General features: G+C 39.6%; 1 protein-coding gene across 1 annotated transcript; it reads right to left on the bottom strand.

Moving 5' to 3' along the window:
* Positions 1–3,885: 3,885 nt before the first annotated feature.
* LOC115232318 (probable pyridoxal 5'-phosphate synthase subunit PDX2) lies at positions 3,886–15,115 on the bottom strand. Its single transcript, XM_029802138.2, has 3 exons — positions 14,978–15,115; positions 5,154–5,515; positions 3,886–4,299 (listed from the first exon to the last, which is right to left on the bottom strand). The coding sequence occupies exons 1-3, from the start codon at positions 15,024–15,026 to the stop codon at positions 3,961–3,963; spliced, it is 750 nt and encodes a 249-aa protein (XP_029657998.1). The 5' UTR covers positions 15,027–15,115; the 3' UTR covers positions 3,886–3,960.
* Positions 15,116–16,358: the final 1,243 nt, after the last annotated feature.

Here is a 16,358-nt window from a genome sequence, read left to right as displayed (position 1 = left end):
TGCAGTATCCTGGTTCTTATGCAAAGAGCGTAGTTATTTTGAGAAGAAAGCCAAGCAGCGACAGAAGAATAAGCCCCAACCACATAAGCTGTTTATGTAAAGAGCAAATGAGGAAACCAAAAATATACTTAACTGAGCTACTTGGTGAGTCACTTCATCGCGAAAGCAGGTAAGCCACACAATTGGTGAAAGTTTGGTCAAACCAGCTATGGTTATCTGTGTGAGTGAACTTCATGAACTATTTTGGTAAGACGCCGCAACTGTCTTACAAAAAGAATCTCCCTTTCAAATGATACTGTCAAGCGCAGACAAGATGAGACGGCGGAAAACCACGAAGAACAGCTGGTTGAGACACTAAGAGCCTCGAAGTTCTCGTTCCAAATCGACGAGACTGCCATTAGTAAGTCCTCTTTGCTACTGGCGTATGTTCCATATGTTGACGAAACAAAGATGCTTGAAGACTTGCTCTCCATGAAGAAACTGCCGGATACAAAAAGTGAAACTATATTTTCAGCTGTTTATGGATATCTTCAAAAGACGGGAATCCCCCTGGAAAACCTCTTCCAAATCGCGACAGATAGTGCTTGTGTCGATGACCGGCATACACAATATTTTCATAGCAAAATTCAAAGAAGTTGCTCCGTATTTGTTGTCCATCCATTGCATCTTTCATCGGGAAGATCTGACTTCAAAATCCCTTGGTGGCGATATGGAGATGGCATTAGAAGTTGCTGTTTCAGCGATCAATTTCATCAAAGCCAATGCCCTTCACGACTGTATTTTTCAAAAGCTATGCGAAAACGAAGATCACGAGACACTGCTTATGCACACCGAGGGTCGATGACTCTCCAAAAGCAATTCCCTTCTTTGTCTAGCTGAAATGTGGAGCATGGTTCTGTCCTTCATCCATCTTATGAAATCGCAAGCCTGCACAAGGAAACAGAAAGGTAAGGCCAATGACCTGTTTTCAGCCATGAATGAAGATGATACAAAGACTAAAATTTTCTACTTGGCTGATCTGGTTTCGCATGTCAACCAACTGAATAAAACCTTGCAAAGAAAAAATTTGCGCTTTCGTTATCATATTAAACCCTTGGCAGCTTCATCTGTAGAATAGGGCGTTTGCGTTCTTCGGCAACTTGGCAAAATCCTCTCTTTCCACCGATGTCATCGCAAGCTGTACAAATCATTTGGAAAGCTTAAGAGAAGATATCAATCAACGGTTCAAGGATGTCATCGAAATAAAACCTCCAGAGTGGATTGCTGGTGTTTTGATATTTTAAGAGAGGAAGGCATCGATCCTATCATTGCAGCAGATTTAGTCAAACTTAAAGAAAACAATCTTTCGATGGGGAGACTCCAAAAAGGTGGATTGAAAAGGTGGTGCCCTTTTTTTTATAGTTTTCTACAATGTGGTTGGTTGAAGCTAGATTTTCTGCAGTAAATGAAGTCCTCACAGATAAAAGAAATGTACTATAAATCGAGAAGAGAGGGAATTTACGACTTAAGATGTCTGGGCCGCATGCAAGCCGTTGGAAAAATTCGAAATTTCTATACCACAGACAGAATTTAACTCTTTAGGGACAGAAGGATTTATGCAACAGGCCGAATTTGTCCGTCTTTCTCTACATTAACCGTTTCAAGGCAACATAAAATTGGCTACTTATATTAAATCAGTAGTGCTAATAAGAGAGTTCCTCATTCCAGTGGGCCTGGATTTGGGGGATACGAAAAGTGGGCCCCAGAGAAAAAAATGTTTGAGAACCACTGCTTTAAAATATTCTAAGGAAAATACTTCTTACTGTAGACCCAAAACAATTTGTTCTGTTTTGGGGTTTCTTTTCTTTTTTATCCCGTACTGCGTGAGAAAATGTTCAGCTGTTGTTTAACAGACGTGAAATTGTGTAACAATTCGTAGTCAACACTTGAAGAATGCAGAGGGGCTGGCACGAGATGACGTCTCTGAGACCACTAACTTGGTACGACCCCCGCACCATCAAACAAGAGCATGAAGCAAGTCAACACTCGTGCGCGTCAAATCATTCCCCCTCGACATTCTAGTCACAATTCATTGTAATTGATTTAAATTCCAAGGTTGACCCCCCCCCCCCACTACCTTTTTTTTCTCACAAAATGAATCATTAACCAGGACTCTTTTACTCTTTTACTTGTTTCAGTCATTACACAGCAGCCATGCTGGATCACCGCCTTTAGTCGAGCAAATCGACCCCGGAACTTATTCTTTGTAAGCCCAGTACTTATCGGTCTCTTTTGCCAAACCGCTAAGTGACAGGGACATAAACACACCAGCATCAGTTGTCAAGCAATGCTAGGGGGACATCAAAACTTTGAGATAGATGTTTGAATTATTGTTGTTATCGAATTGTTAGTTTCAACAAAGCAATTTACCATTCACGTCTTTTTTCATTCTTTTACTTGTTTCAGCCAAATAAATACACACACTGTATATTTATTTTTCACTTGTTAATTCGGTGGCACGCTGTGCCGGTGACACGTAGAAAGCACCCACTACACTCACGGAGTGGTTGGCGTTAGGAAGGGCATCCAGCCGTAGAAACATTGCCAGATCAGACTGGAGCCTGGTACAGCCTCCTGGCTTCCCAGACCCCAGTTGAACCGTCCAACCCATGCCAGCATGGAAAGCGGACGTTAAACGATGATGATGATGATGATGATGATGATGATGATGGTGGTGATGATGATGGTGATGATGATGATGATGGTGGTGATGATGGTGATGATGATGATGATGGTGATGGTGGTGGTGGTGATGATGATGGTGATGATGATGATGATGATGATGATGATGATGATGGTGGTGGTGATGATGGTGATGATGATGATGGCAGTGATGATGATGGTGATGATGATGATGATGATGTCTATTGTCCAGACATCTTTTGTCTTCAGTAACACTTTCTGTCCTTGTGTGTGTGCTCCTGCTCCATTTAGTCCATTCGCTGAAGAGGTCACAGATGTGTGACGAAAGATTTCTAGACAATGGACATGAGTTAGAATAAAAATAGTATTAAAAAAGTGAAGAATAAATATATAGTGTGAGTGTGTTTCTTTGGCATAAATAAAAAAATGACCATCCCAAAATACAACAATGTCTGTTGCAACACACGGTTTCACATCAAGAATCTTGCAACAAAAATTCATAAAAGTATATGGAAGCACTCCGTCGGTTACGACGACGAGGGTTCCGGTTGATCCGATCAGTGGAACAGCCTGCTCGTGAAATTAACATGTAAGTGGCTGAGCACTCCACAGACACGTGTACCCTTAACATAGTTCTCGGGGATATTCAGCGTGACACAGAGAGTGACAAGGCCGGCCCCTTGAAATACAGGTACAACAGAAACAGGAAGTAAGAGTGAGAGAAAGTTGTAGTGAAAGAGTACAACAGGGATCACCACCATCCCCTGCTGGAGCCTCGTGGAGCTTTAGGTGTTTTCGCTCAATAAACACGCACAACGCCCGGTCTGGGAATCGAAACCGCGATCCTACGACCGCGAGTCCGCTGCCCTAACCACTGGGCCATTGCGCCTCCACTACTTATAGAGTAAAGCGTATTTAAAAACGGCATTTATATCCTTTAAATTAAAGATAGTTGCTGGGCCTTATAGGCTGCCGGGTTCGATCTTGTAACCTTTTTATTTGTTTTCTTGCTTTGTTTTCTTATGTGTTAAAAAAAAAAAAATTCTAGTGTAAGGTTAAATCGAAACCGCGATCCTACGACCGCGAGTCCGCTGCCCTAACCACTGGGCCATTGCGCCTCCCATAAAAGTATATTCGAAGCAATACAATAATTCAGGTGAACCAAAGCTAAAACTCTGGTATGAAAATAATAAAATACGTATCAAAGGTATTGTTATTGTAATTTTAATATCATCAAACATTCAAAAATATCATATTCCAAATTGCAATCAAACATTTTCAATGATTCTGTACAGAAAGGACAATTTTCAGAAAATATTCGTGCCACCGAAGGTCTTCCGTTAACTCGGGGTGGAACGCTGTGCCTATTATGTTCTTCTGCTTCACGGCTACTATTGTGTCAGATTTTTCTTTCGACGAATGCGGAAGAACAGCAAGGGTAGAGACTTCGGGGCTGTTTACTTTGACAACTGCAGGAGCACGGATAAAGACTCCTTCGAAATAACTAGGTGTGTTTTCTTTGAGAAGACTTTTATCCACAATCTTCACCTTCCCTTGGAAACTGTTCACTTGACGGCCAAAATAGTTACGAGAGACCACAATATCAAGTCCACCAATCTGAAAATATATAAACGAGTTGTTGCTATTATTATTATTATTATCATTATTATTATTGTTGTATTTCGGAATGGTCATTTTGCCAGTTTAGCCAATAAAAACACACGCACTATAAAAAACCTTGCACAACAAATCATCATCATCATCATCATCGTTTAACGTCCGTTCTCCATGGGTTGGACGGTTTGACCGGGGATCTGGGAAGCCAGGAGGCTGCACCAGGCTCCGGTCTTATCTGGCAATGTTTCTACAGCTGGATGCCCTTCCTAACGCCAACCACTCCATGAGTGTAGTGGGTGCTTTTTACGTGCCACCTGCATAGGTGCCAGGCGAGGCTGGCAACGGCCACGGTCGGATTGGTGTATTTTACGTAATAGTGTGAGCCATAGCCAGGCTAGCAAGAAGCTGAAGGACACTAATAGTGTGTGTATTTTTATTGGCTAAACTGGCAAAATGACCATTCCGAAATACAACAATGTCTGTTTCAACACACGACTTCACATAAAAAATCTTGCACAACAAATATATAAACGTAATTATTATTATTACTAGATGTACCTTCCATAACCCATCGGGTCACAACCACTCCAAGTTGAAATGTCAATGCATCAGCGGGAAAGGAAAAAAATATTATTTCAAACTACGTGCAATAAAATTCTTAACTAACACAGTTCTCCTGAACAGATGACAGTTGTAAGGAAAATCTGATTCCGCCATTTCTTTACGACCTTCCAAACTGTAGAGGAACCAAAACTAAATACTCAAAGATATTTAGTTCAATAAATAAATTTCTTCAACTCCATTACTGTACATTCTGATTATTACAACAAGAAATCAAATATCAAATATCTTACCAAAGACTGTCCACCAATTTTCTGTTTCTCTGATTGATTTGCTAACATGATCAGGCCGGCACACGTTCCCCACGCGATATGTTTTTCATCTTTGATCCAGTCTTGTAGGGCATCTGCCATTTTGTTGCGTGTGATGAAGAGACCCATCGTAGTACTTTCCCCTCCAGGAATAATCAAACCACAAAGTTTGGAAAGCAGATCTTCAGCTTTGCGTACAGAATAGATTTTTAGCATTGCTTCATTTCCCATAAGTTGTGCAGCTTTTATCAGAGCAGCCTTATGTTCAGAAAAGCCACCCTGAATTTCCAGAATTCCGATATGTAATTGCTCTTCACACTGCTCATCCATAATTGATTGATTTGCTAAATGGAATATAAAGAAGTCATCATTTATTCATTAGAAATGCTAAATTTCTAAATCTCTCGTAGAGACATGTACGGTGGTGGGGCGATAGAATGGTTGTATACTGTCAATCTAACACGAACGTGACAGTAGGGGGGGGTACACCACCGCTGTTTAGTCCTAGGAAGCCTCGACGCCTCATGATGGCTTTGACACATTTTTCCTGTGTCCTTATATACATTTACGAAGGGGAGACAAATACCCCCAGCCGCCCGGGCTGCATCTAGGGACACGTAGGGACGAAGGACAATCCTGAAACACGTGTCCCTAGATGCAGTCCGGGCGGCTGGGGGTATTTGTCTCCCCTTCGTAAATGTATATAAGGACACAGGAAAAATGTGTCAAAGCCATCAGGAGGCGTCGAGGCTTCCTAGGGCTAAACAGCGGTGGTGTAGCCCCCTACTGTCACGTTCGTGTTAGATTGACAGTATACACCCATTCCATTTATTTATTGCTGAGAAGAATGTTATCATTTTCAAATTTTCATCAAAAACAATTCATATAGATAAATATTCTAGATATTAATAAAGAGCATGAATACAGTTCTATATTTATGAGATGAAAAATTATTTACATTATTTACATTTGACGGATATTTGTCCTCATCTTGTTTGTTGTTAACAACAATTCAGCTGATATACTCTCCAATGCCCAGAACCACTTTCTTTGAGAGCTATCAATCATTTTTAACCATTGTCCCTCTCTATCCATATTTTACATTGATCATCCTTCTCTGCTACAGATTATTTCTCCCTCTCCTTAAACCGTTTCCTGTTGACTCACTACTACAGGGTGCGGCAGAAATACCTCCCACATATTAAACTTTCACCTAGAACTTACGCAAGTGCCAATGATGTTTGCATTTAGCTAATGAACAAAAACTGTAACTCTTTGTTTAAACAACAGTGAAATTAATTTTTCATAGATGTTGTTTATTTTTCCTTTTGTCAACCTTTCAAACGTGGGAGGTATTTCTGCTGCACCCTGTATATATGCCTGACCACTTCCACCTCTTATTTCTTTATTGCCCACAAGGGGCTAGACATAGAGGGGACAAACAAGGACAGTCAAAGGGATTAAGTCAATTACATCAATCCCAGAGCATAACTGGTACTTAATGTATCAATCCGGAAAGGATGAAAGGCAAAGTCGACCTCGGCAGAATTTGAACTCAGAACGTAACGGCAGACAAAATACCGCTAAGCATTTCGCCCGGCGTGCTAATGTTTCTGCCAGCTCACCGCCTTCTGTCCACATACATCCCTCAGTCTCCACACTATTCCAACCTACCAATCCACCATCTACTCAACATCTCCCTTTCTCTCATCCCTCATCTATTTATTCTGCTACTCTTTCCCCATTTCTGTACCACCAGTCATCACATCCTCTCCCCAAACTTTCTTTAACCCATATTTATCATCAATCACCCCACCGCTCTTATTCCCCATTCACTACATTCATCCCTGCCTCCATCTCTACCCATCCCTCACTCACTCTCCCCCATTCACACTTGCAGTATCTACTCACCCACCATCCCCACTCTTCTGTCTCCATCCTCACCTATTCACCCTTTTTGGTGCTTTGAGGCCCACTCTGACAAACTTGTCACCACCATGTTTCCAGCTCCACCCAAATTACTCCAATGCAATCTTATAAAATGTGAAACTGCCATGTAGTTTCTCTGCAACAAGAAACTAGGTTTATATCTTAACTGCTCAACACCTAATCGAACTGCTTTTGTGTGTTTCTTAAATGGCTTACAAACACCTTCCACGCTGCAATTGTTTTCGTTTCAGCACACGATCTCAGATCAAATCACTTGCTATGCAAGTACATCTCCGTAAAACCTAGCATAAAGCTGTCTCGCAATTTTCTGTGGTTTTTAATCAGTAAAAGAGAATCTTAAGTTTTGTGAGTTTTACAGAGATATCCTTTGTACTGGGGAAAAGAAAAAAAGCACCCAGTACACTCTTATAAAGTGTAAGTTTTAGGAAGGGCATCCAGCCAAAGTGACCATGCTAAAGCAAGCATTGGACTCCAGTGCAGCCTTTCAATATGATCTGGACTGGAGTGTGGAGTTTTGTGAGTGGTACTTGGCAAAATGTGTAGAAGATGCATATTTTCCAACAAAGGTTGTCTGGAGTGATGAGGCCATATTTAAATTAAATGGTTCAACTACCAGTCACAATTGCATCTACTCTCAGCACATGAGAACCCACAAGTTATGAAGGAACGTTATGTTAATTTACTAGGAGTTACAGTATGAAGTGGCTTATCTTCAGAAGAATTGGACAATTCTTTTTTGATGGTACTGAGGCTGATCTCATTTATCTGAACTTGCTGAAACAATCTGTCATGCCAAGTATCCAATAGGACTTTGAAGGTCATCATCATCATCATCATCGTTTAACGTCCGTTCTCCATGCTAGCATGGGTTGGACGGTTCAACCGGGGATCTGGGAAGCCAGAAGGCCGCACCAGGCTCCAGTCCTATCTGGCAATGCCTCCACAGCTGGACGCCCTTCCTAACGCCAACCACTCCGTGAGTGTAGTGGGTGCTTTTTAATGTCCGTTTTCTTTGCTGGCATGGATTGGATTGGACAGTTTGACTGGGGACTGGCAAGCCAGGAGGCCACACCAACTTTGTTATATCTATACTCCACAACCCACGGAAACACCCGAAGTGAAATGTTTTGATTTTGTTGAGTTATATCGAAAGAATGCCTCAGTTTCATATCAAGACCCCAGTGATGGAGGAAATGGATGTAGACAATGATTGGTTTCAATAATATTTGAATTGGTGGCTCGAGATGAAAGGATGAAATTATACAGATAAATTACATTGTTTGAAAGCAGAAAAACAAACCCCCAAAATAACATGAGATGAATAGTGTTAGGTGATTGAAAGCCAAGGTCCAACTTTAATAAACACTTCACTTAACCAATGAAATTAATTCATGATTTAGGTTAATAGAACAGAATATAGAGTTAGAGCTACTTCAGTTATTATGACAAGAGAGCAAGTACTTTCAAATATACATGCTTGGTGGCTGTGTGGTAAGTAGCTTGCTAACCAACCACATGGTTCCGGGTTCAGTCCCACTGTGTGGCATCTTGGGCAAGTGTCTTCTGCTGTAGCCCCGGGCCGACCAATGCCTTGTGAGTGGATTTGGTAGACGGAAACTGAAAGAAGCCTGTCGTATATATGTATATACATATATATATATATATATATATATATATATGTATGTGTCTGTGTGTGTGTTTGTGTGTCTGTTTTTGTCCCCCCCAGCATTGCTTGACAACCGATGCTGGTGTGTTTACGTCTCCGTCACTTAGCGGTTCGGCAAAAGAGACCGATAGAATAAGTACTGGGCTTACAAAGAATAAGTCCCCGGGGTCGATTTGCTCGACTAAAGGCGGTGCTCCAGCATGGCCGCAGTCAAATGACTGAAACAAGTAAAAACAAAAACAAAAACAAACAATTGCCTTGGTGAAGACAAAAGTAGGTCTCAATAGTGTCAAAACTAAAATGGGAAGTAGTTTTCAGTTTGGATACATTGGTGATGGGCAGTAGATTTTTTCAAATCCAGTGTTAATTTTGTTTTTTTGACATGACTCAGAATTTTGAAGACAGTAACAAACATTCATAAATATTTACAACAAAAAAATGATCACAAAATAATCTGTTCTGTTTTAAGTCATTACATCACTCAGTATTCATTCAGATAAATCTAGCAACAGTTAGAATAGTTCAGACTTTACTGATAAAGTCTAATAACACTAAACAGGTCCTGAATTATCCTGTGTTTCCAAGATCAAATTTAATCTTCATTACATTCTATTTTTAATTAACCTTAATTACAATATTATCTTCTTTGACTTACTTAACTAAAATTAATCATTAAGATAATGGTTTTTTCCTTCTTTTTTAACTCTTTTGATACCAACCGGGCTGTAACTTCCTCTGTCTCTGAGTACAAATGTCTTGTTTTCAAAAGATCTGAATTAAAATCTTCCACCAAACCTTAGTCACAATTTATGTTCCTAACACTAGCTGAATGATAACTAAGTTATTTTATTAATTCCTTGTTATATTTAACTCTTTTGATACCAACCGGGCTGTAACTTCCTCTGTCTCTGAGTACAAATGTCTTGTTTTCAAAAGATCTGAATTAAAATCTTCCACCAAACCTTAGTCACAATTTATGTTCCTAACACTAGCTGAATGATAACTAAGTTATTTTATTTAATTCCTTGTTATATTTAACCCTTTTGATACCAACCTGGCTGTAACTTCCTCTGTCTCTGAGTACAAATGTCTTGTTTTCAAAAGATCTGAATTAAAATCTTCCACCAAACCTTAATCACAATTTATGTTCCTAACACTAGCTGAATGATAACTAAGTTATTTTATTTAATTCCTTGTTATATTTAACCCTTTTGATACCAACCTGGCTGTAACTGCCTCTGGCTCTGTATTACAAATGTCTTGTTTTCAAAAGATCTGAATTAAAATCTTCCACCAAACCTTAGTCACAATTTATGTTCCTAACACCAGCTTAATGATAACTAAGTTATTTTATTTAATTCCTTGTTATATTTAACCCTTTTGATACCAACCTGGCTGAAACCGGCTCTGGCTCTGTAGTACAAATGTCTTGTTTTCATAAGTTTTGAATTAAAATCTTCCACCAAACCTTTGTCACAATTTATGTTCCTAACACCAGCTTAATGATAACTAAGTTATTTTATTTAATTCCTTGTTATATTTAACCCTTTTGATACCAACCTGGCTGTAACTGCCTCTGGCTCTGTATTACAAATGTCTTGTTTTCAAAAGATCTGAATTAAAATCTTCCACCAAACCTTAGTCACAATTTATGTTCCTAACACCAGCTTAATGATAACTAAGTTATTTTATTTAATTCCTTGTTATATTTAACCCTTTTGATACCAACCTGGCTGAACTGCCTCTGGCTCTGAGTACAAATGTCTTGTTTTCGTAAGTTTTGAATTAAAATCTTCCACCAAACCTTTGTCACAATTTATGTTCCTAACACCAGCTGAATGATAACTATGTTATTTTACTAAATTCCTTGTTATATTTAACCCTTTTGATACCAACCTGGCTGACACTGCCTCTGGCTCTGTATTACAAATGTCTTGTTTTCAAAAGATCTGAATTAAAATCTTCCACCAAACCTTAGTTACAATTTATGTTCCTAACACTAGCTGAATGACAACTAAGTTATTTTACTAAATTACTTGTTATACTTAACCCCTTTGATACCAACCTGACTGACACTGCCTCTGGTTCTGTAGTACAAATGCCTTGTTTTCAAAAGTTCTGAATTAAAATTTTCCACCAAACCTTAGTCACAGTTTATGTTCCTAAAACTAGCTTAATGATAACTAAGCTATTTTACTAAATTCTTTGTTATATTTAAAATTAATTTAAAGAAACACAGAGTATCTCAATAGAAACATGGTAACAAAAGGGTTAAAGGTTCAAAAAAAAAATTCTGCTGCATTCTTTCAGGACACACAGACCTGTTATTACCTCGCATCATATTAATTTTTTAATTCATAAGCAGTCATCATTCTCATCATGCTTTCAGGGGTCGACTGGAATTTACTGAGGCAGATTTTCTACAGTCGGGTGCCCTTCCTGTTAAACCCTCACCTTTTTCCAAGCAAGGTAATATTTTCTCCATTGCCAAATAGTAACATTTACAACTACTATGTGCTGTCAAGAAGACAATCACACACACACACACACACACAATCACACACACACACATTCTCTTTCCTTCTCTGTTTGTTTGTCCCCTCACCATCACTGGGTGTTGGTGTGTTTACATCCTCATCACTTAGGGATTTGGCAAAAACAGACTGATAGCAGGCTTAACAGAAAATAAGTCTTGGGGTTGATGCATTCAACAAAAAATTCTTCAAGGCAGTGCCCCAGAATGGCCACAGTCTAATGACTGAAATGACTGAAACAGGTAAAAGATAAAAGGAAAAATACTCTTTTCCTTGCTTGCATGGGTCAGACAGAGTTTATTGGGGCAGATTTTCTACTAACAGATGCCCTTTCCTGTTGCCAGCCTTTACCGCTTTCTAAGCAAAGTAACATTCACCCATGGCCAGACGTGTTTATATAGAATATTGGAAATGAACGACACTGCTTGTATGACAGAGACACTCATTTACAACTATCATGACGACACAAACATGAACACACACACACACATGCCAGGCATGTAAAAAGCATCAATCAATCGTTGCCGTTGCCAGCCCTCTCTGGCCTCTGTGCCGGTGGCACATAAAAAGCACCAACTGATCGTTGCCGTTGCCAGCCTCCTCTGGCCCCTATGCTGGTGGCATGTAAAAAGCACCCACTACACTCATGGAGTGGTTGGCGTTAGGAAGGGCATCCAGCTGTAGAAACACTGCCAGATAAGACTGGAGCCTGGTGCAGCCTTCTGGCTTCCCAGATCCCCGGTCGAACCGTCCAACCCATGCTAGCATGGAAAACGGACGTTAAACGATGATGATGATGATGAGAGTGGTATTTAAATGATCATGTGTAGAAATATCAGGATGGAGATATTGGAAAACATGGAAACTGTGACCAAGAATGATGAGGTTGAGGGCATATAGAGCTGCTGAAATCATTTAAAATGATTCTTTTCTATGGGTCAAATTTCAGAAAACTGTTCCACTAACAAGTTATCTAACAGATTGGGAAGAAGATTCATCTTTTCTGATCAAAAAGCTATTTCTGAAGAATGTTCCCTGAGAAAATGGTCAACCATGAAGAGAAGAATCATTACCAGAAGGATGGAGTTGGAAGATAGAATGCACACATCTAATGAAGCTAGCCTCTTTATAACAGCAAAAGCGTAAGTATCTTCATAGTCATTTGACCTGTAAGAAATAGCAGGTCCTATCACATTCTATCACCTTGAAAATGAAGGCCATTGTACAACACAGCCTCTTCTTCCTCAAATGGTTACAACCAAGATACATTTATATCATGCCACAGAAGGAATCTTCATCCTCATTAACTTTGGCAGGTCCACTATGTTATGTTCTGTATATCTTATAATAACATCAGTGTAGCCTTCATCCTGTTTTAGGGTACAGAAGTCTCCAAAATATAGCATCTGATATGATCTGGTATTCAACACAATAGCATTGGCCAGCAAAACCAACTGTGTTGAGCAACAATGGATGGAATCATCATCATCATCATCATCATCGTTTAATGTCTGCTTTCCATGCTAGCATGGCTTGGACGATTTTTACTGAGGGCTGGCGAGCCTGATGGCTGCACCAGGCTCTAATCTTGATCTGGCAGAGTTTCTATAGCTGGATGCCCTTCCTAACGCCAACCACTCCGAAAGTGTAGGGGGTGCTTTTTACGTGCCACCAGCACAGGGGCCAGTCAGGCGGTACTGGCAATGACCTCACTCGAATCATTTTACACGTGCCACCAGCACAGGTGCCAGTGAGGCGACGTTGGTAACGATCACGCTCGAATGGTGCCCTTGTACGTACCATGGGTACAGAAGCCAGTTGGCTGCTCTGGCAACGAACACGCTCAGATGGTGGGGTACGGAAGCCAGTTGGCTTCTCTGGCAATGATCATGCTCGGATGGTGCTCTTGGCACCCTACTAGCACAGGCATGAGTGCCAGTAAGGTAGGAATGTGTAGATAAATCTTCTCTTTGTTCTTGTGCTCATACCATGAGATGTTTTGAGCCCTCAGGAAAAACCTGGTGCACATACAATGAGTAAGTCATACTATAGAGGTGAACATATCTAATGTAAAGAACAATTGTGCATTCCTAAGAGACATTCTGTTGCAAACCACTATTCAGATTTGAGATGAAAACCAACTCTTCACCAAGCAGCACACAGCATAGTCCTTAAATAGAAACTATGTCAAGAAACTCAAGGCAGTGAGCTGGCAGAAACGTTAGCACACCGGGTGAAATGCTTAGCGGTATTTCGTCTGCCATTACGTTTTGAGTTCAAATTCCGCCGAGGTCAACTTTGCCTTTCATCCTTTCGGGGTCGATAAATTAAGTACTAGTTATGCACTGGGGTCGATGTAATCGACTTAATCCCTTTGTTTGTCCTTGTTTGTCCCCTCTATGTTTAGCCCCTTATAGGCAATAAAGAAATAAGAAACTATGTGGGCAATATAAAATAAAAAAATAAATAAATAAATAAGTCAGTTTGTGTGAACCTCGATGTCATCCTCAAGGGGTTGCAATTTAGATTCATAGTTTACAAAAATCGGGTACTATTTAAGAAGAGTGGTCCCGGTGCGCGCACTCGCGTACTCGCGATCCTTACTTTCTGTTTTTGTTTTATTTACTTTGTTTTAAAAAAATTATTTACTTTGTGTTTTATTTACTTTGTGTAAAAAAATTATTTATTTTGTGTTTTCGTGTTTTATTTACTTTGCTAGGTAGTCGTTGTAGGATCGACTAGTCACGACTAGCTAGCGCGGATGCGCAAGTACGCGAGTGAGCGCACCGGGACCACTCTTCTTAAACAGTACCCAAAAATCGCGTGTTATAGAGCACCGGGTCGGCCGTATGTGAACCGATCTAAAATTGTTACAGCCTTGATCATCCCATCCTTCTCTTGTTGATGTTTAGCTCCAGGTCAACCCTGTTGGAATAGGCCCATGATCAAAGATGACCTAGTATCCGGTCTTATTTATAGATCTACATTATCTAATGTGTCCTTTGTTTAACACAGTAGATTCTAATGCAATGGGGGTTTGGTTGCTATTTCTAGCAATTGTTTAACTAAATAGAGGCTTCTGTATTTTGTTTTGTATAGTGTTGTAACACTATCCAATGTGTCCCTTCCGTTTTAAGGCGGTGTGGTGCAATTTGAAGGCGAATTTGCTATTATTTCTAGCACGAGCGACAATATAGAGACTCCTTCATTTGACTCTACTCAGGGTGGTAACATTTTGAAGATACAGAAAGTCATGTGTTTAGAACAAAAATCGAAACTCACAAATTATATATATCGACTCCGGTACCAACAAATCAATACACGCATGTGTGTGTGTGTGTGTGTGTGTGTGTGTGTGTTTACGTGTTGTGTGTACTCTTATATATATGTTTGCGTTCATGTGTAGATATATGATTGTGGGTGTATTTAAATGAAACAGTTCGATCAAGGAATCGCAACCTTTCTGCGGATTACGTAATGTACAGAAAATCATTTTCCACCCTTCAAAACAATTCACTTCAAAAACACGCACCTTACGCGATAATTCGCTTCAAAACTACAAACAGTACATCAACCTGCACCTTAGCTACGTTGTTAATTAATTATATACAATAATAAAAGATTTGATGGTAAAATAATTGTCACGGCCGACTTACACGTTATTTTCGTGGACGGAAACGACAGATCGTTGTTGACAGACGGCATTTAGACTGAATGAATGACAACGATAGTGATCCCGCAATTAAGGAATGATAGATATAACAAATAAAACCCTGCCATGCATTGCCTTTAAAAAATTAATACGTTCGTATTTTTATAAAGTAAAAAAGTTTTAAAGGTGAATTTTTTCTTATGAAACATTTTCTCAAAATGTAATTATTTTTATTTTTTTTGGCAGTGAATTCTTAGGAAACTGAATCTACACAACATTTTCAATTTTTGGTTGAAATTGCTTTTGAGATTTTATCAATGAATAAATGTCCTCACATCCGAGATATTTAACCTCCAAATCACTTCGTTTACTGAAATATATCAAAAACGTATTTTTTTAAATTATCGAAATTTAGCGAAGGACATTGTTAGGACAAGGGATGTAACTCTCATTTCTTGTCTGAATTATCTTTCTTTAATATATCTTTTAATTTTATCCTTTCCAAATGGTCTTGCATCTTTTTTGAATATCCACGCAGTATAAAGGTGTGGATAATAATGGTTTCAAATTTTGGCACAAGGCCAGCAATTTCGGCTGTAGCGGATGGCGAGGTTAAGTTCATAGCATAGACTCCAGAGTCAATCAAAAGCTTGTAAGCGAAATTTGAAAGACAGAAACTGTGTGTAAACCCGCCTGAGGAACTGTTCTTACTTTTGGATGTAGACTTAAATACATCGCTCGTTTACGTCCAGAATCTGGTCCTTGGGTGAGTCCAAGTATTTCTTCTATCAACCCCGAATAGATGAAAGCATTTGAACCCAAAAGGTGTGGATAATATAACATTTCGTTCCTACTTACTATATCATTTTGATAATAAGTGCCTTTGACAATCCCCAACAGTTGATATCAAATCGATAACAAAAATTGAGGAAGCGTCCGGCTGTCAATCCTTTCCTGAACTTTCTGTGAAGAATTACTTTCCATTTTATTTTCTTTCTTTTCTTTTCTCATGACTTAGTCGAATGAGGAAGGGCAGAGAGTGCAACCTTTGTTTAGACTTTTCTAAAATTAAGGGATGAGAGGGAAGTATATCCAATCCTAAAATCCTGTAACAGGGTGGACTCACCCAAGGACCAGATTTTGGAAGTAAACGGGCAATGTATTTAAGTCTACATCCAAAAGTAAAAACAGTTCCTCAGGCGGGTTTACACACAGTTTCTGTCTATCAAATTTCGCTTACAAGCTTTTGATTGACCCTAAGCTAGAGTTCCACGCAATAGGAGTGAATTCTAACCCACTTGCAAAAATCTAGACGGTGGTAAAGAATACGCACAGCACCCCTTTTCGGCGTAACCCTAACCCTAACCTTAAACTTAAACCTAACC

The sequence above is a fragment of the Octopus sinensis genome, unplaced genomic scaffold (assembly GCF_006345805.1).
Source record: "Octopus sinensis unplaced genomic scaffold, ASM634580v1 Contig20343, whole genome shotgun sequence".
In the NCBI taxonomy this organism is placed as follows: domain Eukaryota; kingdom Metazoa; phylum Mollusca; class Cephalopoda; order Octopoda; family Octopodidae; genus Octopus; species Octopus sinensis.
The sequence above is the reverse complement of the archived record's forward strand: the minus strand, read 5'-3'. Positions and strand labels throughout refer to the sequence as shown.